At 36.6% G+C, this 26,130-nt stretch overlaps 1 protein-coding gene across 1 annotated transcript in view; it reads right to left on the bottom strand.

Annotated features, from left to right (window-relative positions):
* Positions 1-5,469: 5,469 nt before the first annotated feature.
* Positions 5,470-26,130, bottom strand: part of fcho2 (FCH and mu domain containing endocytic adaptor 2) — a 57,030-nt gene continuing 36,369 nt past the window's right edge. The window contains exons 15-28 of the mRNA XM_046838684.1: positions 24,240-24,264; positions 23,021-23,065; positions 22,404-22,449; positions 22,186-22,271; positions 18,118-18,233; positions 17,563-17,692; positions 17,278-17,337; positions 16,878-16,989; positions 14,455-14,610; positions 10,906-11,038; positions 10,501-10,700; positions 10,085-10,149; positions 9,643-9,807; positions 5,470-7,809 (exon numbers count right to left, since the gene is read on the bottom strand). Coding sequence (XP_046694640.1) covers positions 7,787-7,809; positions 9,643-9,807; positions 10,085-10,149; positions 10,501-10,700; positions 10,906-11,038; positions 14,455-14,610; positions 16,878-16,989; positions 17,278-17,337; positions 17,563-17,692; positions 18,118-18,233; positions 22,186-22,271; positions 22,404-22,449; positions 23,021-23,065; positions 24,240-24,264 — 1,362 coding nt within the window. The 3' untranslated portion in view covers positions 5,470-7,786. The remainder of the gene's footprint in view (positions 7,810-9,642; positions 9,808-10,084; positions 10,150-10,500; positions 10,701-10,905; positions 11,039-14,454; positions 14,611-16,877; positions 16,990-17,277; positions 17,338-17,562; positions 17,693-18,117; positions 18,234-22,185; positions 22,272-22,403; positions 22,450-23,020; positions 23,066-24,239; positions 24,265-26,130) is intronic.

The raw sequence follows: 26,130 nt of genomic DNA, 5'->3' as shown, positions 1-26,130 counted from the left end.
ACAAAGAAATTTCCCTACTGTGGGACGAATAAAGGTTTATCTTATCTTATCTTATCTTATCTTATCTTATCTTATCTTATCTTATCTTATCTTATCTTATCTTTTTTTAGTAGAAGATGAAGAAAAATGTGCTTCTTCTTCTTCTTCTTCTTTCAGCTTCTCCCATTAGGGGTCACCACTGCGGATTATTCGTCTCCATACTACTCTGTCCACTACATCTGCCTCTTTTAACCCAACCACCTGCATGTCTTCCTTCACCACATCCATAAACCTCCTCCTTGGTCTTCCTCTTTTCCTCCCTCCTCCATCCTCAGCATTCTCCTACCGATGTACCCCCCTCCTCTGCACATGTCCAAACCATCTCTCACTTTGTCCCCAAAACGTCCTACATGGGCTGTCCTTCTAATAAACTTGTTTCTAATCCTGTCCATCCTTATCACTCTCAACAAAAACCTCCTGTCTTTCACTCAGTGCCACTGTCTCTAATCCATACAACATCTCAGGTCTTATCACAGTCCTATAAACCTTCCCTTTTACTCTCGCAGATACTCTTCTATCACAAATCACTCCTGCCACTCTTCTCCACCCACTCCACCCTGCCTGCACTCTTTTTTCACTTCTCTAACACACTCTTTATTACTTTGCACTGTTGATCCCTGGTACCTGACCTCCTCCACTTTCTCCACCTCTTCTCCCTGTAACTGCACCACTCCACTGCACTCCCTCTCATTCACACACATGTACTCTGTCTTAATCCTACTGACTTTAATTCCCCTTTTCTGCAGCACGTACCTCCACATCTCCAGGCTTTTCTCCACCTGCTCCCTACTCCCACACCATAAAGAAAAACATGCTTGGCCTTCTAATAATAAATAAGTGAAGAATAAGAACATGAGGATGCACTTTCACCACAGAATGTACAATTAATTATGTAGAATTGAACTCTCCTAAATAGTCTAACAACAAAATTGTGAATAATTTATTATTTATTATTATATTAAGTGGACAGAACTAAATGCTTGAAAAGGTAAATTTTGACAGTTTGAGCAAAGTGATTAATTTAAACGCTTATTTCACTCAACCTACTACTATATTAACACAAGTTTTGTGATAATAGCTTAGTGGGAAATCTGTCAAATTCCTCCTGGCAGCTGCTAGGCTACACACACACACTTTACACTTTATGTGGCGGCCATATTGTTTACAAATAATAAGAATGCCCTGATATATTTTGAGGTTCACACTTAGTCATGAATATTTTTACACCAGAATTATAAAAATAATACAAATTAGGGCCAAATCTTAAGACTAGTTTGCAAAAGTACCAAATAATTTTATGAGGTAAACGATTCTTCAAGCTTAATCTTTTGATGAAAACCCAAATTCCGAATTCAAAATGATTGATTGTGGAACTTGCACTATAGCACCACCATTAGGTACAATTTGGTCATTTCCTTTTTTAAGTAGAAGTTGCAAAACCTGTCAAATGTTATGGCTTAGTCTGAGAGATTAATTTTAGCAAAGGGAAAAAAGAAGAAAAGCTTGTACTCCTTAAAAGAAAAAATCCTAGCAAACATGTCTACACATAAACATACATATATTCAGTGATGCAATATGCTTGTTGAAAGCTAATTGCCTAAAAGTAATCAGACCTTTCATATAATTCAGTGATGATTCAAAATCCAGTTGCACAAAAACAAAGTTCACTAAAGCACAAATGGACTTTGGGGTCCTGATAAAAAGCTACTTACATTTAACTGTGAATCCCATGAACCTGAATAACAAATCACAATGAGCAATTTGAATGAGATTGCTCATTTATGGCTTAATAGGAAATCTATCCAGTCTTCTAACATGCTACAATCCATCATGCTCTTTGAGAACTCTCAAAACAAAGACTTCTAGTAGAAAGGCATACACATAACATATCACATATCATAACCTTACACCTGATCAAACACACATTATTAATTTGTGCTTGATCATATATTATGGACAGCAGCTACGCTAATTCCTCTCTACCCATCTCTGAGCATCCTGAGGTTGCACCAGCTCCACTTGTGTCCCACCTCATCAAGGTTAAAGATTCACAATGTCAACTGACTGTATAAGACTGTAGAAAGGACATTAATCATAATCATCAAAATAATAATCACACATATAGTAGTTTTTATTCTCCAGGGTTTTGTATTGTTTTTAAGATTCATAATCACACTCTTGATATCACCCAAATGAGGAAGGTTTCCCCTTTTGAGTCTGATTTCTCCCAACATTTCTTCCTCATACCATCTAAGTGAGTTATTCCCTGCCATAGTCCCTGCTCATCAGGGATAAATACACATAATTCACTTATATAACACTTTTTGTGTTCTATAATTCTTATGCTTGGTAAAGCTGCTTTGGGACAATGACACTGTGTATTTATGTCCAAAGAGCTATAGAAATTAACTTGAAACTTGTGAAATGGCTGCTAAAATCTGCTATCTGGAGGATAGCAACCATGCATTATTCACTAATTATACCATCATGAACAGTCCACTTACAGATTAGCATATACACTGGTGTAAAAAAGTGTTTGCCCCCTTCCTGATTTCTTTTTTTATTTTTGCATGTTTGTCACACTTTAATGTTGTTTCAGATCATCAAACTAATTAAAATATTAGTAAAAGATAACACAAGTAAACACAACATGCAGTTTTTAATTTAAGGTTTTTATTATTGATGGTGAACTTAATCCAAAGCTACATGGCCCTCTGTGGAAAAATGTTTGCCCCCTAAACCTAATAACTGGTTGGGCCACGCTTAGCAGCAACAACTGCAATCAAGCGTTTGCGATAACTTGCAATGAGTCTGTTACAGTGCTGTGGAGGAATTTTGGTCCACTCATCTATGCAGAATTGTTGTAATTCAGCCACTTTGGAGGGTTTTCGAGCATGAACCGCCTTTTTAAGGTCATGCCACAGCATCTCAATAGAATTCAGGTCAGAACTTTGACTAGGCCACTCCAAAGTCTTCATTTTGTTTTTTTTCAGACATTTAGAGGTGGACTTGCTGGTGTGTAATAGGGATACCGATTGCAGTATTTGTTAAGGTCAAAAAGCTTTATTGTAAAACAAAATGCTATTATGGATAAACATTATTGATTGACAATAGCATATGTCATTATTAGGGATGCACCGAAATGAAAATTCTTGGCCGAAACCCGAAAACCGAAAAAGGAGGAAAGCAAGGCCGAAAACCGAAAACCTAAACACCGAAAGAAATTATGCCAATTATTATTACCATTGCATTTATGTCTATGACTGTGTACTAAACTTACCAAAAATCAAGGCATTTCAATTGCATAAATTAATATTAAAGTTTAAAAGAATAAATCAATTACAAATTATGAAAATATTTATTTATAGCACATTGCAACAATGCACAGGATAAAATTAATTAAAATTTAGTCTTAAATGTTTAACTTAAATGCACTCATGTGTACATTAAATAATAATGTACAGGCCCTCTGGCCTGCTGAAAGGTTGTAAAATTAAATATGTTCTTTAATTAAAACAAAGTGCATTCAGAACAAATGCAACTGCTTAAAGATACAATACAACACTATCACTGGGAAACTTCCTGCCTTTTCAAAAACGTCCACCACAGACGGAGTGCGCATGCTCGGAGGAGTTTTGATTTTCTGTGCCGCGTTCCTCTCATATTCAGCATAGCGATCGGTATGTTTGGATTTCAGGTGATAAATTAAACCCGACGTGGAGAAAGTCTTTGCAGACGCACCCCCTCTTGAAATTTCGGCATTACATGTTTTGCAAATCGCTATCCGTGGGTCTTTCTCAGATATACTGAAATACGTCGACACTGCAGACATGTTGTTTTAGACAAGCACGTGCGGGCCGCGGTTTCTGTTTGCGTCATCACAACAAACTGTTTCGGCCGTGTTTTATCGTGGTCAAAGTCTTTCGGCCGAAAACCGAAAATGCACCTTTGGGCCATTTTTGTCCGAAAATTTTCGGTGGCCGAATATTCGGTGCATCCCTAGTCATTATCTCCAACATGAAAAACTACCTCTGAAACATATGCTTGCCCAAAACTGCCTGTTACATTCTGGCTCCTTCTATACACCTACTGTACCTCGGTACTGTACATGTTTCTTGCTTGTCAAATATCTCATGAATTAAAGATAATCAAGCTGTCCTATACAACTGTAGATCATTGTAAGGTGGTTGATTTAGTGTTCTGATCATTTTTGACATATAGCTTTATGTTGTTCACGTACAGGGGGTGACTGATTTGTAATTGATATATATTTTTATTTTTGTATCTCTATCTGCTCTCAGTGAGGGGGTTTATGAGGCCAATGATGAACAGCATCAGGGATATTGCATCAATGCATGGAGTTTTTCAGTCATTTTTAAAGTGCAAAGTGAAATTTTTAGTCTTAGCTACTAATAAATCGATTTTTGCAAATTAAAAAAGGCAGAGCAAAATTGAAAGGCTTCTTGTGTCACCTCTGACAGTGCAAATGAGCTGGCTGAATCAGCAGGGGCTCATGGCCAGATATTTCAGTGGGGTAGGTGGGATAACAGAGGTTATTACAATCGTATTATGCTTTGAGAAAAAAAATAACAGGGTTCAGGGTTGACAGCTGAGAACATAGATGTCCTGGATACCTCTAGCAGCCTACAGCAAACAGTTTGGAACGACTTCAGATGTGCCTTTGGTTCAAGCAAATACGTTTCTCATTGCAGTGTGAAAGGAACACACAGCTATCATCATTAATCAGCATTGTCAAGTTTCAGCAAAATTTCCAGCCTGTCGTCTATTAAAATGCTTTAAGCAGATTGATATTTGTTAAATGATTGATATACACTCATGAAGGATTTTATTTGGTATATTATAGTAGTTCTGGGTAGAGTCTCTCTGTGTTTTAGCTTTGTTTTTCAGATCAAATGATCTATTCATGTATTTAAACACTTGCTACGAAAAACAAAAAATAATCAGATATGATATTCACCAACTAAATTGTGCACATGAACTATTGTTAGAGGATTACTGCTCTGTCATGGCTCTATATAAGGTCCCTTGTTTCCAATGTCTTATGAATCTTGACCTTCTTGATCTTGGTCCTTCTTTACATCTCACCAAGAAAGTAAAGCAACTTGTTTAAAAAGTAAATTACAATAATCCATGTTCGAATTCTCATTTATGATTTAAAATACGTAAAAAAAAGAGAAAGAAAATAAATCCAACAAAGGACGACAATTCTGTAATAGTTCTTATATTTGTATAGATTTATATATATTACACATTTATTACAGACATTGAAATCATGAGAAAACAAAGTGGTCAATTTGTAAAAATGTTGTGGGGAAAAAAAATAAAATAAATCATTTACACAGATGATTTGATATAACCATGAACATGAGACCAGAAAGAGAAAGTGAAAAGATTTGAGAAGCTCCAAAATGCATTCACACACATTTATCTGACGGCTGTAGAGGCAGCAAGAACCAGCTTGCTAAAACACACAATCCGACATTTTAAGTCATGTAGTTTTACAGGACAGAAAACGTGTCTTACAGTTCAGTTTTGACCCTAAAGTCCACCGGTTAATATCTGCCTCCACACTGAATGCCCAATACCACTTTAATGATTTTCGAATACAATTACATACACCTTAAACATTTTCAATAAAACAGTAAAGATTAGGAATAATAATAAAAAAAACTGTGCCTTGTTACTTCATAAAAAATTATCCCGTGGAAAAAAAAAAAAAAACTAAAACTTTCCTAGAATGTTACACATTTACACATTTACACATTATGATTTTTTTAGTACATATCAAGCAATCCTTTGTATTATTTAAGGCCTTAATCACTCTGATTTATTTTAAGTAGCCCTTAAGACAGTTGACCCTCAGAACAGGCTATAAGGCACAGAGCCATTTAAAAGAAAAAAAAAAGAAAGAAAAAATGTAAGAAAGAAAAACACTGTTTAGCCCCTTTAAAGCACTTTGTATTTGTTAAGCAGTTTTGAATGGTTAGTTACTTAGACATGCAACTGCTTCAATGCTTGTGTCTAAAGTCTGAAGTGATATTAAATTGCTATGTTTTGGTACAAAATAATAAAATTGCTGAAATTTTGGTACTATATTAATAATTAATTATACATTATTTAATGCTACTGTAAAATATTTCTGTATTATTAAAGTAATAGATTCAAAAAAGGATCAACAATGGGAACCGATTCCCATTTTCACTGCAACGTCTCAGTGCCTTTGGGTATATAGGAATATATCGGTCATCTATAAACCGGTCATTTAATAATTCAGAGCAATATGGATCACGCCAAATTACAGCAAATATCCAAAAGATAAAGATGAACATGTTCGGCTGTTTAAAAAGGCATCAGATCGTCAATTCTATATTTTGAGGGCAAGACAACATATACTGTATAGTATATATATATATATATATATATATATATATATATATATATATATATATATATATATATACACAAACACACATATATACACACATATACATATACATATATATACACACACACACACACATACACACTGTATTGTATCTGCTCTGGATGTGTCACATTTAAATCTGGAAGTCTTTACATGCGTCACATTTAAATCTTGATTTTTTTTTTTTTTTTTTAGGATTTGCTACATTTTTTTTTAGAAAGGCAGTAATTTCAAGTTGTCATTTATAAGCATTTTCCCTTCAGGATTCCAGTAAAAAAGTATAAAATAAAACTGGCTCACTTAGAGTAACAAAGATGAGGTTGTTGAGAAAGAAATTGAACAAATCATCGAGTTCGCTTAGAAAATAGGCACTAAGGTCAGGTTTCCAAATTTTTGGTTTCTTTTCTTTTTGTTTTGTTTTTGAAAATGATCACATAACTGACCTGAATTTCTGACATTGAAAAAAAAAAAACTAAATGTAAATTACAAATTTAATAGCTTATACCTTCATTGCACTTTTACTGTGATACAAAAAAAAAAAAACCTGGGGTAAATATGACTTTTTTTGCCACTATGTGTTTAATACATAAAGGCTTTTTGCTGTAAAGTCAAGATAAGGGTTGATCCAGAAAACAATTAGTAATGCTACAAAGATTTTGTCTAAAGCAAGAACTCAGGCCTGTCTTGAACTGGCAGATTTCCGGACAAACTGTAAATGTTCGCATTGTAGGAGGCATTTTTTTGTATCCCTCCTCGCCCCTTATTTTATGTTGTATTTTTTTATAATTTCTTTTTATTAATTTATAATCAAGACATAAAGAAGAATATAAAAATTAAAGGTCATTGTGTACACACATGGCCTTGAAGCTTGTTAGTGCAGATATGCTATTTCCTTTTGCTTTACACTGAATATTTTCTCTATCATATTGCCATGTTAAAAGTTGCCTATACGTGAAAACACAATGTAAAAGTCAAAAATAAATTCTAAATATCAGGTTATTACTTTTTACTTTCTCATTCTTCAGTATTCCGACATTCCTTATTGGTTTTCTTTATTAGTTTTTTTTTAGACAGTGTATGATTCTCAGTGCTACATGAGTAATAAAACGTGTAGTAAAAAGTTTGTTCTTCCCCATTTGGTTGGATGGCAGGATATTCAAAAGCATTGAAGCAACCAGCGTGACACTTCTTTTCTTTTCCATTAAACTCCATATTGATGAGAGAGGATAAAGTAAAATGATAATGAAAAGTAATCCTTTAATTTTTCGATAATTTGATCAGATGTTCCTCTGATATGACGTCTCAGCAATCCGCCATATATCTCCCTGTAACAATCACACACAAACATTTTATTATTCATTGACTTGCCACAACTTTAAAAGTTTATATAAAAAAATGAAATTAAACAGAATATATTTGGATAAACATTACATACACTCGACTCATAGTAACATCTACAGAACTGATATACAGGGAGTGCAGAATTATTAGGCAAATGAGTATTTTGACCACATCATCCTCGTTATGCATGTTGTCTTACTCCAAGCTGTATAGGCTGGAAAGCCTACTACCAATTAAGCATATTAGGTGATGTGCATCTCTGTAATGAGAAGGGGTGTGGTCTAATGACATCAACACCCTATATCAGGTGTGCATAATTATTAGGCAACTTCCTTTCCTTTGGCAAAATGGGTCAAAAGAAGGACTTGACAGGCTCAGAAAAGCCAAAAATAGTGAGATATATTGCAGAGGGATGCAGCAGTCTTAAAATAGCCAAGCTTCTGAAGCGTGATCATCGAACAATCAAGCGTTTCATTCAAAATAGTCAACAGGGTCGCAAGAAGCGTGTGGAAAAACCAAGGCGCAAAATAACTGCCCGTGAACTGAGAAAAGTCAAGCGTGCAGCTGCCAAGATGCCACTTGCCACCAGTTTGGCCATATTTCAGAGCTGCAACATCACTGGGTGCCCAAAAGCACAAGGTGTGCAATACTCAGAGACATGGCCAAGGTAAGAAAGGCAGAAAGTCGACCACCACTGAACAAGACACACAAGCTGAAAGCGTCAAGACTGGGCCAAGAAATATCTCAAGACTGATTTTTCTAAGGTTTTATGGACTGATGAAATGAGAGTGAGTCTTGATGGGCCAGATGGATGGGCCCGTGGCTGGATTGGTAAAGGGCAGAGAGCTCCAGTCCGACTCAGGCGCCAGCAAGGTGGAGGTGGAGTACTGGTTTGGGCTGGTATCATCAAAGATGAGCTTGTGGGGCCTTTTCGGGTTGAGGATGGAGTCAAGCTGAACTCCCAGTCCTACTGCCAGTTTCTGGAAGACACCTTCTTCAAGCAGTGGTACAGGAAGAAGTCTGCATCCTTCAAGAAAAACATGATTTTCATGCAGGACAATGCTCCATCACACACGTCCAAGTACTCCACAGCGTGGCTGGCAAGAAAGGGTATAAAAGAAGAAAATCTAATGATATGGCCTCCTTGTTCACCTGATCTGAACCCCATTGAGAACCTGTGGTCCATCATCAAATGTCGATTTACAAGGAGGAAAACAGTACACCTCTCTGAACAGTGTCTGGGAGGCTGTGGTTGCTGCTGCACGCAATGTTGATGGTGAACAGATCAAAACACTGACAGAATCCATGGATGGCAGGCTTTTGAGTGTCCTTGCAAAGAAAGGTGGCTATATTGGTCACTGATTTGTTTTGTTTGGTTTTGAATGTCAGAAATGTATATTTGTGAATGTTGAGATGTTATATTGGTTTCACTGGTAAAAATAAATAATTGAAATGGGTATGAATTTGTTTTTTGTTAAGTTGCCTAATAATTATGCACAGTAATAGTCACCTGCACACACAGATATCCCCCTAAAATAGCTAAAACTAAAAACTACTTCCAAAAATATTCAGCTTTGATATTAATGAGTTTTTTGTGTTCATTGAGAACATGGTTGTTGTTCAAATTAAATCCTCAAATAAAATTAATCCTCAAAAATACAACTTGCCTAATAATTCTGCACTCCCTGTATTACTGTGTGCATGTACTTACACAGTGATGTGTAATAATATAAAGGGTTAAATAACTGGCAGAGCAATAAGTAAAACTACCTTAAATAATTTTAAATAAAAATTTGGTCTTATAAATGTAGCCTTACCAGAGACTAATCGCTTCTTATTGAGCGAGAGTCGATAACCAGATCCGACCAGTTCCAATTCTACTCCAGAAATTGTGCTACCCTCATTAAAGAACTGAACAGCCAGAGTCGCTGGGATTGAGGGACCATCCGAGAGCTCAAACTTTGCCCTCAGCGAGCCAGAACCTGCCCCACACACAGACGCACACACACGCGCACACAGACATGCACACACACACAAAGATACACACACCACATTATTAGCTAAAAACAATCAAAATTGTCCCCAAAAATCATTATAATTAGAATGAGCTTTTAAAATAAAACAATTTTAAACATTTTATTTCTTAAATGTTTATGGTGCATATATAAAGCAAGCACATTATTCCAAAGCTTCATAAAACACTTTCAAAAATGTTCTTTCAAACTTAAGAAGTTCTTGGTGATTTTTACATGTTCATACCTTCATTTTCAGACTTCTCAGAGATGTCATTCAGCTTCCATAAGGACTTACTTTGGTCTGGATTCCTGGTACCAAAGAAATAAAATATTTTATCTTTAGCTAGTTTAAAATAATAGTTTTGACACTGACATAAACAAATCAAAATGGAATCAAACAGCTCAAAGAAGAGGTGAGAAAATTGTAAATCCCTTCGACATAGTAAGAGAGGTGTAAAATATTCCCCACAAACGATCAGTGTGGATGCAGGTTTTAATTCCAATGAAGCAGAAGCCACACCTGAGTCAAGGTCAACTGACTTAAACAGATGGAATAAGGTGTAACTTCTGTTTAATTAAAACAAAAACCTGCACCCACAGTGGCCTTTTTACAGGTAGGGTTGTAGGATTTGAGAGATTTGGTGCATTCCTGTGCCTTACCAGGTGGCAGTGGGGAGCGAGTGCACGTTGGTGACACCCCCGCTGACAGGAACGAGGACCTGCACGTTACTGAGTGGTCCAGGCGGTTGCATGGCCTCAGGGTTGTAGTGGTAATCCACCCGCAGGTCTGTAGTGCTCTGTGCACACTTCCAGTACACTGCCAGGTTTAGCGGCGTTGACTGAATCCCATTAGAACACACCTAAAAAGGAGATGAATGAACAAGAGATTCTTACAAGTGATAACAAACAGATACCTTTTGTAGCAAATGCTTTCTAAATCATCTTCAGTTAGGAATGATCCTACAATTGAGTGCACTTTGTAGATCATTTCAGAACGGACAACACTTTTTTTCACTTGGATTACACATTACTCATCTAATGCACAACACATGACCCGGTACATACCTGGTACTTGAGGATGTCCACGTTGTAGTAAGAGGATGCCGGATTCTGTTCAAAGGCCTTTCTGAGATATGCAGTCAGTGCAGGCATGTTCATCCAGAAATCTTTAAAGTTTGTGTCATTCTGCGAGGAGTCACTACATAAAACACGCACAACACACATTGACTTATTAGCATTTTAAGGACCTCTAATTAACCTCATTTTTATCCTATACCTAAATATACACTTTAAGAATTTAAACTTTAATATACGCTTTTATATAATCCTGTAAAAGATCCTTTTCAGGTGTGTGCGGCGTTTAACAATGCAACCTACTCACAGCACTTGCTTAGTTAAAATTCCAGCCTGGTCTACATAACGACCAAAGCTCATTAAAAGAGCGTGTGTTGGAGAGAGAATACGGTAAGGTACACTTTATATATACAAAATTGTGCAAGTTTTAGACAGGTGTGAAAAATGCTGTGAAGTAATAATTCTTTCAAATGTAGAAGTGTTAATAAACACTTTGCCTGCAAAACAGCATCCATTCTTCTAGGTACACTTGCACAGTTTTTGAAGGCACTCGGCAGGTACGTTTGTTATAAACATCTTGGAGATCCGACCACAGATCTTCTGTGGATGTAAATTGCCTCAACTCCTTCGGTGTCTTCATGTAACCCCAGACAGACTCGATAATATTGAGACCAGGGCTCTGTGGTGGCCAAAACTATTACTTCCAGGACTCTATATTCTTCTTTACGCTGAATGATATTGGCTGCATGTTTGGAGTCATTGTCCTGCAGAATAAATTTAGGGCCAATTAGATGCTTCCCTGATGTATTCCCTGACCCCTGACTAAATCTTTAACTTTATTTGAAGAAATGCCAAACTTGCAGGAAACCTCCACCATGCTTCACTTTTTTTCTTGCAGACACTCTTTATTGTAACACTTTCCAGCTCTTCAAATTTTGACTTCTCAGTCAAGAGCACCTGCTGTCATTTTTCTGTACCCCAGTTCATACATTTCGGTGAATAGTTGAGTCGATTAGCCTTGTTTCCATGTGGGATGTATAGCTTTTTGGCTGCAAGTCTTTCATGAGGACCACTTCTGGCCAGATCTCTCCAGACAGTAAATGGGTGGACCTTTGTCCACTGGTTTCTGGAAGTTCTTTGCTAATTTCTCTGCAGGACATTTTCCGATGTTGAAGGGAAATAAACATGACTGGTCTTTCATCCGTTGCACATCCTTGGCTGGCTACGGTCCTTAACATGGCAACATTTATTTGTGCTTTTTCAAAACTAACGAACACTTGAAATCTGGAACCCAGTGACATTATGAGACACAGAGTTTTTTTTCCCCCCGTGGTGATTTGTTTGCATGCTTTTAATGCAGCTGTTGTCACTTCCTGCTTGTTTTGGAGGTGATTTGCCTTGAAATGTGTGAATTGCATGCGCAAATGCATTCAAATCAGGTGACTACATTTCATTGCTTTGCTATAAAAAAAGTATTGGGTTTGAATCAAAATATGCATTGGTTTATTGTCCATCAGCAGTGTGAAGTACTGTCCAATACGTTTAGAAGTATTTGGCTAAATCAGAATGATAATAGCCCACAAACAATTCAGAATTCCTGCTGTTGCTTTTGTCAGCACTCGTAAAGTTGATAAACACAAGAGAATCAGTTCGCCCTCACATTCTTTTCTTTTAATCATTCTGGTACAAGTTGATCTCATCTGTCTATAGGGTGTAGAACTGCAGACTGTTTTAGATGTTCTTGACAATCTCCAATGTGGTCTCTTCCTGTTTTTGAGGCTTACCAGTGGTTTACAATGTGTGGTAAACTTTGTATTTACTCTAAGTCTTCTCTTGATTGTATCTTGTTTAACACATATACAACTACCTCTGGAGGGTGTTCTTGATCCAGCCAGATATTGAAAAGGCTTTTTTTTTTTTCTTCAGGAAGGAAAGAATTCTTCTTTGATTCACCACAGTTGTTTTCCATAGTCTTCTGAACTGTTTGATGCTTAAGAAATACCCATTGCTTTTTTACTGTTTAAGAATCAGAAATAGGTTTATTGGCCAAGTGTGTTGGCACACACAAGGAATTTGGTTCCAGCGGTTAGTGACAGCTGAATAAAGTATAAAATTAATCAAATATTTGAATTGGCCATGTCTAATGTTTATTTGTTATTTCTATATGGGCTGGTTTTGATTTTTCAACCTTATAATGGTTTACTTGATGTTCTACATCAGGGGTCTCCAATCTTTTCAGCCCGAGGGCTGCATTAACTAGCAAAGAGCAGTTCGGGGGCCGACTACACACTCGAGGTCCAAATAAAAAAGAATCAAAACATGAATGTTGTTTTTAATTATTTATGTAATATTATTTTATTCAGTTATTATTTAATAACACATTGATACACTACACATGAACACCTGTATTAGTGGGAATGGTGAGATTGTTTCCTGGATACCAGAATAGCAGACTATTCTGTCTTTAGATTTGATGTCCCTGACATCAACAGTGACCTGAGATTATCATCGGAAAAGTTTGTTCTCAAATTGTCCTTCACGTATTTCATTCTTGTGAAATGATGATTAGACCAATGAAATTGCAGAACAGGTTCAGGTGAACCAATGAAGCTCTTTATATTAAATCGCGCTCCCACTGAATCGGGCCGCACCACATCATATATACGGTTGAGGTTCCTCTGACGTTTGACCTGCCGCTCACTCGGACTGTCAACAGGAAATGCGAATCATTCGACACGCTGAAAATAACCGGGCATGAAAAAACACTTCACCTGTGTTCTGAGCTGCACGGCTTTGGGAGAAAACCTTCACCGATGGTGATTTTTAAACGCACGACGATGCCAAAAGATAAACTCTTGAGAGAAATAGTTGTGAAAGGAAGGAGGAAGACAGTGAACAATGACTTTCTTGGTAGGCTACTGTTTAGATACAAGCCGTGTAACAGACACTGTCTTTCGTTAAAGCCTGTGTAGAGTTCATTAGTTTCAATGTAGGAACCTGCGGCTTATAGACAGGTGCGGCGTTTTTATGTTCAAAATAAATATCTTTGTCAAATTCAGTGGGTGCGACTTATATTTGGGTGAGCTTAATAGTCCAGAAATTACGGTAACGCACTACTGCGTGCTGTAAAAACATAACGTCCACATAAGCGGCGGCTGATCTTGGCAGAATTTCCGTAATTTTTTTCTGTAGACAAAAAGGTCTCCATGGACCCCTGTTTGGAGTTTGGAGACCCCTGTTCTACGATGTTAATTGCTAAAAAGTGACTTCTATAATGTTCATCTGATTTGAATGTAAATACCCACAAACAAAATTTGAGACTAGTCAAAAACAGGTCAGTATTTTCCAAATGTTGCTCATATTCATACTGTACATGTTCATATTTCTCCTTCCCCCATCATATATTCATTCTGGTTCCACAGTGGTGCAATGACCATGCGTTCGCCCGATCATCGCTGGATCAAATGTGCTGGGATGAATGTCTGTGACCTCTTATGAATCTATATAAATGAAATAAATAGCACATGCACACAAACACACCTGTGTAGAAGATGCTGGTTTGGTAGTATCTGCTCCAGTTTGCTAGTGTTTCTGAGTTTGAAGCTGAGTACAGCTGGTGAGGGACTGGATGTGAAGATCTTAATGATGCCACAGGGAAAGGAAAGGGTCATGTCTCCTGTGATCTTCACTATGCACCTAAAAAACAAGACAAAACTCAATCCAGGACTGAACTCAAACTGTACTGAATGCTGTTCAATTTAATCTGTTTGGACTCATACCTTTGTGTACAGTATTATAATGGTACATTAGTAAAAGTTTATTGTTTTAGGTAAAAAATTGGTCAAATGATTTCGTTTTAGGTGAACAGGTGCTGACTGATATGCATTTTGCAACACCTTAACAAATAGTAATTACTATTAATGGGATAATTACTATTATCTGCAATAAACACTTAATACAGCTAACAATTTCATAAGTCACTGTGGCAGCAACTCCCATCTGTTAGTGAAAGCATGACAATAGAAAAAGTAGTTATTATAATCACAGCGCTGCCAATGATTGTACTAATAAAATGTCTATTATGTCATTTTTGTTGATATAAGCAAGATTCTGGTAAAAGATTTCTTTCTTTACCCCGCATGTTTAAAAGGACCATGTATGAAGACAGTGATGTTTTTGTATTGTAGATTAACAGTAGTGATTTTCAAACTGCCACTTGTCAGAACAATGCGTAAGCAAGAAAAGAAAAAATAATAAAAAAAAATACAGAATGAACTTAAACTTTAAAATGATGCTGGGGCCAATTTGACAATGCAATAGTCTATATTGTAGGCATAAATTCATACATACATAGAAAATGACATATATAAGCATAGAAAAGGGTCCAGTGGCGGGCGGTCAGGGCCAGCAAGGCCTTCTCTACACTATCAGAAGCACTCACCTACCTTTTCAACCTAAATTCTAATATTTGCTCCATTAAATTGTATTAATTAATTCCCAACAGTTTATTCTTTTAATTTCGTAGCATTTCTCTTGGCTGCACTGTTTCCAGTATGTGTATGTGGATGTTAGATTTTTTGGTCCAATCAGGTTTCAGCCTCTATGTGCTGCCATGTCAATCAATTGCCCCTGAAATTTCCCCACTGTGGGACGAATAAAGGTATATCTTAATCTGCCGAGGGCCTTCAAAGTTTGTTCTGCAGGCCTTTTTACCACTAAGAATATCACCAACGGGTCTGTTTCTTTAACCAATCAGATTTCATATTCGCCTCACAGGGGCAACTGGCTGGTTCAGAATAGCATCAACATTTTTCCGTCCTCTGATTGGTTGGTCAGAGGCAAACCGTTACAGCCTAGTATGACTGGCAAAAAACTTGTCTAGCTCTGCACACATTAATACATCTGAGTTAGACCTTGCTATGACTATGGAGGAAGAGAAATTGATTTGGTCTCAGAATTACTTAAAAATATTTTTTTTCAGAAAAGCTAGACATTGTGAGGAGGTCGGCCAACCCTGAAGCTAGCTAGCTTGTCTCAGCCCGGGAAATGGTTTGTTTGCTACTTCCAGACAAGTGAATACGAGCGATACCCCTGGCTTACAGCCTCTGAGGAGCAGTGCAAATTATGAGTCTGCATCTCTGGTTGTATAATATTTAAATTTTTAATGTTTTTGTCATGTTATTAGACAAATATTGATTCTGAACTGCCCCAGACAATGTAGGTGGCACAGTTGCGGTTGTAGTGTAGAGGTTTGAAGAGTGGTCTTAACTGGGTTTCTTACTTTAGTAAAATCTTATTCACCATCCATATGTGAAATGCTCTCTCTCTCTCTCTCTCTCTCTCTCTCTGTAATGCCACGTGTTGTTATATTGCGTTTTTGAATTGTATTATTGTTTTCTATAATTGACGTGATAGTGGTGGTATTAAGAGGTGGATTAAGTAAACTATTGTGAAGTTTTGGTCATATTGCCAAGTTCTAGTAAAGTATTATGCTACATTTAATAGTTAAAAATGCATAATTATTCAATTGGATGAAAAATAAGTTTAAGACAAGATTATTCTCCAAATACGACTCTTTTTGTAGTTCAGAGAATACTTTCTATATCTATACTGCCTGTAGTTGGTAGACGCTTAATCTTCAGGTCATGGGGATACAGCAACCAAACTGGGCAGCAACATTTACTGCATTGTAAGAAAGGTCTGTAAATCTGCTTTGGTCTTTATTCATGAAAACTCTAAAGATAATAAAGTCCTACTATTTATTAAATCTGAATTGTCTTACAGACACAGGACCTGGACATACTGCATTCAAGGTCTGACTTTATTAAGTAGTACAGGGGAATGAATAAGTATTATTTGAGCTGCAGATACAAGCTATCACAGCCAACCTGTCACACATGTGCTCTTATGCAACACCAGCCTTTTGGTTTTATATGACTTATACCTTTAAAACTAACACTTACTTGCTAGGATCAGCTCCTTTGAAGTAGGCATTGACTGACTCTGTGAAAGCAACAGCTATGGGAAGTGAATCCTGGGATGCTAATGTGACAGGGCTGGGGCCGCGAGATGTTCCTAGGAGCAAGAAAAGATAAATGAATATAAACTTCATAAAATACACATAGAGGAAAAATAACATCACTATAATTCAATATAATGCTCAAACACAAGAAGCATTTAAAACAGCACAAAACAACAACGAAAATACATGAAATTTAGTAGTTAAGACAAAGACCAATTAATTAATACAGGTCACATGGAAGTCGTGATCAATGAGAAGTCAGTAGAATTAGTCTGTAAGTGTATCTGAGGGGAAAAAAAAACAAAACAAAAAAACCACTTTTCCAATTTGCAGCATGTTACCTGCTGGAGTTTCACACCTCTTCTCAAATGTAGGCAGTTTCGCCACAAACACATCATCCTCTTACAGCATCAATGAAAGAGATGAAATTCAAACCAGAAATCAAAAGAAAATTAATGACGAAACCCACAGATGAGTGCAAATGTCGTGATAGGATGTCTACCCAGAGTACTGGGTAAAATTGATGATGAACATTACGTGAGATTGCAGTCTTGAGAATCTCTTCGCCAGTGAGACTTGATGATGAATGTATATTACCCTAGAATGAGTGGGTATGGTTTCCTTACCGATAGTGGGTGTGTTACTTGCACTCAGCGAGGCGTTGGAGCTTAGAGAGGAGGAGCTTTCCGCCCGGGCTAGAGGTGCAGTAGGCTGAGGACTGGAGTTGGTTGCCATAGAAGGGCTGAATGGCCGTGCCTTTAGTGTAAAATAAACAAGTAAACCAATTAATGATCTAAACAAGATACACGGTATAAAGAACACTCATACAGACCAGCTTTCCAAAAACCATAAATGATACAATTATCCACCAACATACTTTATTTATTTACTCAAATATCAAATAAAGATTATGTTTAAAGTTTAGCTTTTTTTTTCTTTTCATAGCTGATATTTAAAGATGATGAAATAACAGCAAATAATCAGATTAAACTAAAAAACAAAGTCAAGTCAAGCGAAGTCAAGAAGCTTTCATTGTCATTTTATCCATATAGATTACGCAGTACACAGTGAAATGAAACAAAGTTCCTCCAGAACCCTGGTGCTACATAAACAACAAAGCTACATAACAGAAAACACAGAACTGAGGACTGGTAAGTGTCCTCGCCACATAAAGTACTCACAATCTCAGTGATGCCAGTCAGTTTGCCAGTAGGCAGTTTGGGACGTGAAGAGGGTCGAGGAGGAGGAATGATTGCTGCTGTGCCCAGAGGGGTTGTGGGTCTGTTGGAGGGAGGAACTGTGTGAAACAAGAGACAAAATAGAGGTTAAAAATCACTGATTTCACAGATGGAGTGGGCTAAAGAACAGGCAATAGGTAGTTCCCAACTTATGGTGGAAATGCGTTACAATGACTTGAAAATATCGTAGGCCGAAAGCCTAGCCTACCCAGGAGTATTAAAGAATGGCGTAGTATACTTTAATATGTTAAAGATGTAACACATTACAGTACATCATATAGCCACACAGAGCAATTTACACTATTATAATGTAAACACTTTACAGTATATATGTTTGTGGCAGCAGTGCGCTGTGCGCTCTGTTTCAGTGTCCAAAGATAGCGATAAAAAGGAGAGAGACAAGAGTTAAACTTGGGCTTTAAAACACTGAAAAAAAATACATGCTCTAATCCAAGACAACTGAACTCTGTTAACCGCTGGCAAAAGTAAGACATCGCTCAAGGCATGGGATTATGGGGACATCCTGGCAGCGTATTATATGTATTATACGCTGTTATCGTAAGATCAAAAAATCGTAAGGTGAACCATCATAACTCGGGAACTACCTGTATTTCTAAACACATTTAAAAACTTAAACATTACAAGAGCATGCAGTCACAACCAATGGCTGTATATAGTTTGGGAAAGGCTGATTTTCTTTGTATTCATGAGCACTGCTTTTCCGCATTGCATTTAGTCCATAAAACTCCATTAAAAGTTAAAGCTGGAAGAGCAAATATTGACTATTATTTGCAGAAAAAGTGACATTTATTCAGCAGCAGATGTCGAAGAACGTTCAACTTTTTTTTCCATACAAGAATATTAAAATCATTTAGTAAAACATCCTGCCAAATCATGGCACTTGAAAAGACTTTCACGTTTTAAACAGTCATGTACTGTATTAACCATGCCCTTTTAATTCTTATCAAATAATTCCTATAAATAGCTGATGGCTATTATTCCAAATAATTCCCTAAATATGTTCCATTCAGTCATTAAGAATTAGCCAGGCTTAAACCTGTACTACAGTCAGCCACTAGAGGATCACTTTTATGAGTTCCTGTTTATATACAGTCACAGGTCACAACTAGCCAGAGAAGCTCGACAAACTAAACTAACCACAACATGCAAACAACCAAAAAAAAAAAAAAGAAAGAAAACCACACAAAAAAACCCAACAGAATACAAAAAATAATATAAGAAATTAAACACTACAATTGTATAAAAATATCATACAATATATTAACAAACTTTGACATAACTGATCATATTTGAAGTATAGATTCATTTAAAGAAATGTATTTTATACAAGAAAATAAATTCACTAATTCTAGCACTAATTTCAGCATTAAAGCCAGACCTAAAACTGACAACAGCAACAAACCCTTATCTCTTCATAATTATAGCAACAAAATCTCTATTCTGAGAATAATTCTGATATAATTTTTAAATCATAATAATATAATTCATTAGATTAATTATAGAATCTATAATTTTATTCAATCCACACTGATAAAACAGGGTCTCAAGAACAGTATTACCACATTTAGTTAAATGCCCCTCAAAAAAGCTGCTTGCTGCTTTAATAATAATAATAATAATAATAATAATAATAATAATAATAATAATAATACAAAAAATTAGGTTCAGGCAATACAACCAATGATGAAAAATATAAAGATAGTAAACATATGCAACATACGCAAACAATTTTAATGCATTAAACATTACAAAAACAAGTTATGCTCTAAAATATACACCTTTTTAAAATCCATGTTAATTGCATCACCCATTCATACAAGGCATTACTTTATGAGTTGAACTGATGGCATGCTTGGGATATTTAGTCTTCTGCATTACCGGCCTGCGTATGGACAGCTGTGGGTGTCATAGCAGGGTCCTCCGTCCAAGAAAGAGCGATCTCCTTCTTCTGACCCTTCTTGCCATTATGCTCTTCTATGCTAATAAAGGGATCTGTAGCTTTACTAGGTTGGGGTTTGGTATGCTGGGAAATGAGCAATGACTCAGATCTTTCCTGGTTAGGCCAGGGCTGCCCACCAGAAGGCACAAACGCTGCCAACTGGTTCTGCATCCAGGAAGAAAGTAGATCGATACCGGTGTGAGCACTGAGTGGAGTATTTTGGGTAGCAGCATCCCCTGGGTTTTTGAGAAGGGTTGGAGGAGTGCTCATGGCTCTGGGTTGAGATGGGGGGATGGGAAGGAAAAGCTCATCTGTGTTTATAGAAGACGAAGGAACAAGCAATGGAGAAAGCAGATTGCAAAGCAAAGACTGCAAGGAAGGTGAGGACATGTATTTAAAGCACATGTATTACACATAATAGACAGTTAACTCTGGGCTATGATTATCAAACCAATTAACAAACTTCAATACTAAGTTGCTCAGCTTAAGCTTTGAAACTGGTCTGGATGATCGGTGTCCTCTCTCTAACTAGCACTTCTGATTTGTCTAAAACAAACCAAGAGCAAATGTATGTGTGGTAATTGTAAGCAAAATATTTACCAATTAATAAATGTTTACAGGATACACACAAAGCAATTTATTGTCAAGGTCAACAGGGTTTGAACTGTTCTACACTTTGAATAGATGCAGAGATGAATAGGTTGAGATAGTTAGTGGTACATGGGAAGAGAGAAAACTATTACAATAAGAAAAACAAGAAGCAGATAAACATGCTGTGCTTCAATCACCTGTCTTTTCTCTGAAATGTTGTTCAATTTTAACATAAGAACTATAAACAGGTGAATCCTTATTTTCCTCTAAAAAACCCTGGCAGTGATATGAGTGGGTAGCCAGCTTCAGATTCAATTCGGCTTTAAACCATTTTTATAGCTTTTTATATTGGACCTTGTCACAAAGGAGCTTAAAAAAACATTCAGGATATTTTTCTTAGATATTACAAGCAAGGGATACACTAATAACTAATTATTCAGCGTTTTCTGTTCCTGTTACTTTTGCTTACCATAATTTTGGGTAGTGTGCCACCAATGATTCCATGTGCTCTATTTTTTATATAACGCATATACTGTAGATGTAAATTTCTGGAAATGAAAGCTAATTTAAAAATAGACCCAGGTGATACAAAATAAAACACAAGAAGAAAAAAAAATCCACAAATACAATCAGAAAATGATTGTAAAATCATTGTAAACAGGGTCTAAGAGATAGTAAAAGCATTTAAACATAATGCAGTGTATAATGGCAGTGCGCCGCTGGGCAGTGTTTTAGTGACTATAGTAACCTGTGCGAATTCTCTAGAGGTAACGGCTGAGAATGGGAAAAAGCCAAAACATTTTCACCAGCAAGGAGACAATATCAATAATGCATGAGGTCAGCATCCAGACCAACATCATGGAGTCGGCAGGAGGGAGGAGGAGAGTAAATAGGGCTATAGGCCAGTGTGCGTGTGCACTGAGGGCAAAAAACAGGCTATTCCTGATACTGTAAAAACATGTGACAACTCTTTTGTGAGGCTCAAGGTATAAATGAATTCATTGCAATGTTTCAGTAGAAATGGAATATTTTAGTAAGACTAGCATATGTTGTTATGAATATCCAATTTCTACATAAATACATGAACAAAGCAAAATGAAAAACACCCCAAGCTTCACCTTTCAGCTTAACATTTACGAGATCATCTTACATGTTGACCTTGAACTGCAAATCCACAGTTTGTTTGACACTCTTACTTAATATTGCACACGCTCGTTCCAAAATCAGATTGTCTAGATGTACTTTTGTGGAATTACGTTATTCGTCTAGAAAACAAATTCTAGATTTTTCTAGGTTCTAGAATTCTTTATAAGGAAAATAACTGCTATGAGGACACAATCATATCACATATAACAAAATCGTTGCATTATATTCACTTCTATCAACATCTTCATTTTTAAACTTGCTGCATAAGTAAATATTTATTATTATTATAGCCAGAAAAACCAGCATGGTGTTACCTGCAGAGGAGGACACAGATGAAGCAGCACCAGAGAAATTGGGGCCAAACGGGTCCAGAGACAACAGATCATTGCTGGTCAGTCTACTAATAAATAGAAAAGGTTGGAGAATAAAATAATAAGAATAATAATAAGAAGAAAATAGCAAACTGCATTAAAAATACACAAAAAAAACCAAAGCAGTTTTTCTGTCCATTGTGAAAGTGATATATTCTTACTCTGTATATGGGGCTTGCTGTGTTCTTGATCTTCCTAATTCATCACCTGAGGGACAGAAGGCACTCTAGTTAATAGTAGCACCAAAAATTGTTGTTTTTTTTCTCCACTTATTACAAGTCTCTTTTAAACCCCTTTCCTGTTTAATCAAACTGTTAGAAGAAACAAATGTTTCATTGAGTAAACTCTTTTGTATTTTGAAGTGTACAATAGGTTTGAGGACCTACTGCAACAAAGTGTGGAATTAAGAAGAAGAACCTCTATTACTTCATTCACTCCATGAAACATTTCTTTCCCAAAGAACCTACCACCTTAAACCCCACAACCACCTTTTTAGTTTTTTTTAATCACCTATTCATGAAATGGATAAAAAAAAAATACAGAACATGAATTAATGATATTATCAAGAAATATTAAGGAAGTTCCCATGTACCAATCAGGATTAGTTACACACGGAGGTTGTCAGTTGTGATCAAGTTTAACCGAAATGGTTAAAAAGAAATAAGTTAAAAAGCTTTGAGCGAAAGGCATTTTCACAAAACATTATTTTTAGTTTTGCTTTTCCATATGCAAGTATGGACTAAATCTTTTTTTTTTATATATATATATATATACTTACATGCATTTGAGTCTAAAGAAGATTGTGTGCTTAGTCTTGTGCTTCCTGATTAGAATAAAAGATTAACAATTTACTTTTAGTGCTAATAAACAAATCTATCTGTCTGTCTGTACCATATGGACAAAAGGTTCTGGACATCTGACCATAAGATTGGTATGTGCTTTCTAAACATCCCATTCCACATCGCATTCCAATTTACTGTAATAATAACCTCCATTCTTCTGGGAGAATGTTCCACTAGATTTTTGAGTGTGCTTGTGGCAGTGGCGGAGGAAGTACACAAACCCTGTACTTGAGTTAAAGTAGAGATACAGTAGGTAAAATATTACTCCAGTAAAAGTGCTCCCTTTCACTCGAGTAAAAGTAGATCTGCCTTAAAATCTATTTAAATATTTACAGTGCTATGATTTATTATGGCTTTAAATGTTCCTATTATCATTTTCTTGCATTCTTTCTTATTCAACTCAGTTGATTATATGAAAAGACTCTAATGTTGCTCTTAGCACACCAATCTATTAATAGAATCATATTAATGAGTCAAACACTGATTGATATCTATTATAATTATCATGAGCCCAAAACCTTCTATTTAACTACTTCAAAAAAGCCACGCAAATAAGGCCATGGGTGCTGTGGCAAGTTCATGTCAGGAGTTTTTTTCTATCCTCCATCATTTATTACTCTGAAAATGTCATGCTTGATGTTGCACTGACGCTGAACTGAATGTTTGTGCACAGGAGCATTGTTATGAACAAAATCTTTATTAACAATATTTTTTGGTTCGTCCCACCAGAACGCATGAATTCAAATGTACCAATAAAGTTAATTAATTTAAAGAACTGCATATCTGTAGTACACTCTTTGTCAGGACTACTTTAGTTCAAACCTAATAAACAGCTAATTGTTACAGTAATGCCACTACAGAAACCTTCACTGGTAAAGAAGTTGTATGACACAGCATACATGCCTATCCACATTCTCAGCATCTTAACAACAACGTAAAACACATAATTCCACAATTAATCTTATTCTTGAGATCAGTGGCTAGACCTTATTTTCTCATTGTATAAGCTGCATTGTCGCTCTGGAAGGCTTGCAAAAGAAATGAAGGTGGTGCCAAGAATACTGAAGGTGAACTCAGAAGGCATATACTTTCTAAAGTCAAGCCTTTAGATGAATCATTGCGGAATGATGAGAAGAAGAATAAAAGAACACTTACTAGACTGGTTTCTTCTCATATAGACCTGGAAATGAAAAGACATTAATTAATATGAGAAAAAAAAACAACAACATGAAAACAACAGAGGATATGACATTGTGTCTCCACATTCTTCTCTTCATAGAAACCGATTTGATCTCAGAAGCTAAGAGCTAAATGGGTTCAATACACAACAATGGAGATACTGACAGAAAAGAGAGAGAGAGAGAGAGAGAGAGAGAGAGAGAGAGAGAGAGAGAGAGAGAGAGAATGAAATGAAGGATGGAAAGGAAAGATTTCCCAAAAAATTCACGTCGGTCTAAAAGGTTGAATGATTCATTGAGAGAGTGAAAGCAATGTTTCTGAGAATAAGGAAAGATGTGAGGCAAGCAGAAGACTTTATTTACAGAATAATTAAATCCTATTATATACTTCATGGAATTTGTTGATTTCCCACCACTATAAATTTCTCTAATGCTTATTATCTCTTATTATCTTCATTCCGAATATATATATTTTTCAAGTATTATACTCTTATCTATTAGATGGTCTATGCGAGTCAGAAAATCCATTCAAGGTAACAAGGAGTTACTCAAACATAGAACAAGCACACTGAACTTTCACATCTATCTGGCTTTTGAGTCATGCTAGTATCCACCACTATCAAGGATGAAGGAAAACAGCAATGGAACAAAGGATATCCAGAACCTGCCAGTCAGACTTGAGCACTGGACCAGAGCATGATAAATAAATAAATAAATAAATAAACAAACAAACAAACAAACAAATAAATAAATAAATAAATGCGGATAAAACTTGGGCTGTAGCCACTGAGCCCCCTTATGACAACATGGTGGAGGAGTTTCAATCTCATAGTGAAGGCACTCAGTGCCACCTACTGGGTTCTGGCCGGACTTCTGTACAAAGTTTTAGTAAACCTTTCTCTGCGTCAATATATAATCATTCAGGAGAGTGCTGCATGCTCATTCCTCTGGACTAAATCCACGAAGCATACAGAGACTCAAAATCAGTGCATCTTCATTTTCAAGAGAGCACTCCATCAGCTCAGAAGCCTCTGTTATTTAGTTTAGCTGTTGGTCTGTTCACAACACATCCTCATCTGATGAACAGAAAGACTTTTGTCTAAGGGTGGATAATCAAGAATCACAATAGATGAAAAAGTTTACATTAAAATGTCCACAAGCAACCCAAACAGATTTATGCTTTGGGCAGAGTTATGCTGTGATGGGAGCAACATACACTAAATGGTCAGTATTATTTTTTCACCTTGCCACTAGACTTTATTATGACTTGCTTTACTGCTCCGAATTACAGTAGTGCTTTAGAGGACAAAGATGAGTGAGCACAATCTTCTTCTTTCAACTACTTGCATGTCTTCCCTCACCACATCCATAAACCTCCTCCTTGGCCTTCCTCTTTTCCTCCTTCCTGGCAGCTCCATCCTCAGCATTCTCCTCCCCTTCTAAACAGCACATACCTCCACCTCTCCAGGCTCTGCTCCACCTGCTCTCTACTCTCACCACAAATCACAATATCATCCACAAACATCGTATTTCATGGAGACTTTCAACCTGTCTATCACCACTGCAAACAGGAAAGGGCTCAGAGCCATACTGTTGCTCACAGATGGTCACCTCTTCTCTCAGCCTGGCTTCCACTACTCTTTCCCATAACTTCATGGTGTGACTGATCAACTTTATTCCCCTGTAGTTACTGCAGGTCTGTACATCACCCTTATTCTTAAAGATCGGTACCAGCACACTCCTTCTCCATTCCTCAGGCATCCTCTCGCCTTCCAAAATTCCAATCTCCTTTAGGTTGTATCTCCTCCACATAATATATAATCCATCTGTGTGCACCTTTCTCCACTCTTATGTCACTCTATGCTCCT

This window comes from Silurus meridionalis, chromosome 25 (assembly GCF_014805685.1).
Source record: "Silurus meridionalis isolate SWU-2019-XX chromosome 25, ASM1480568v1, whole genome shotgun sequence".
In the NCBI taxonomy this organism is placed as follows: domain Eukaryota; kingdom Metazoa; phylum Chordata; class Actinopteri; order Siluriformes; family Siluridae; genus Silurus; species Silurus meridionalis.
Note: the sequence above shows the minus strand (reverse complement) of the source record. Positions and strands in the feature narration are given on the sequence as shown.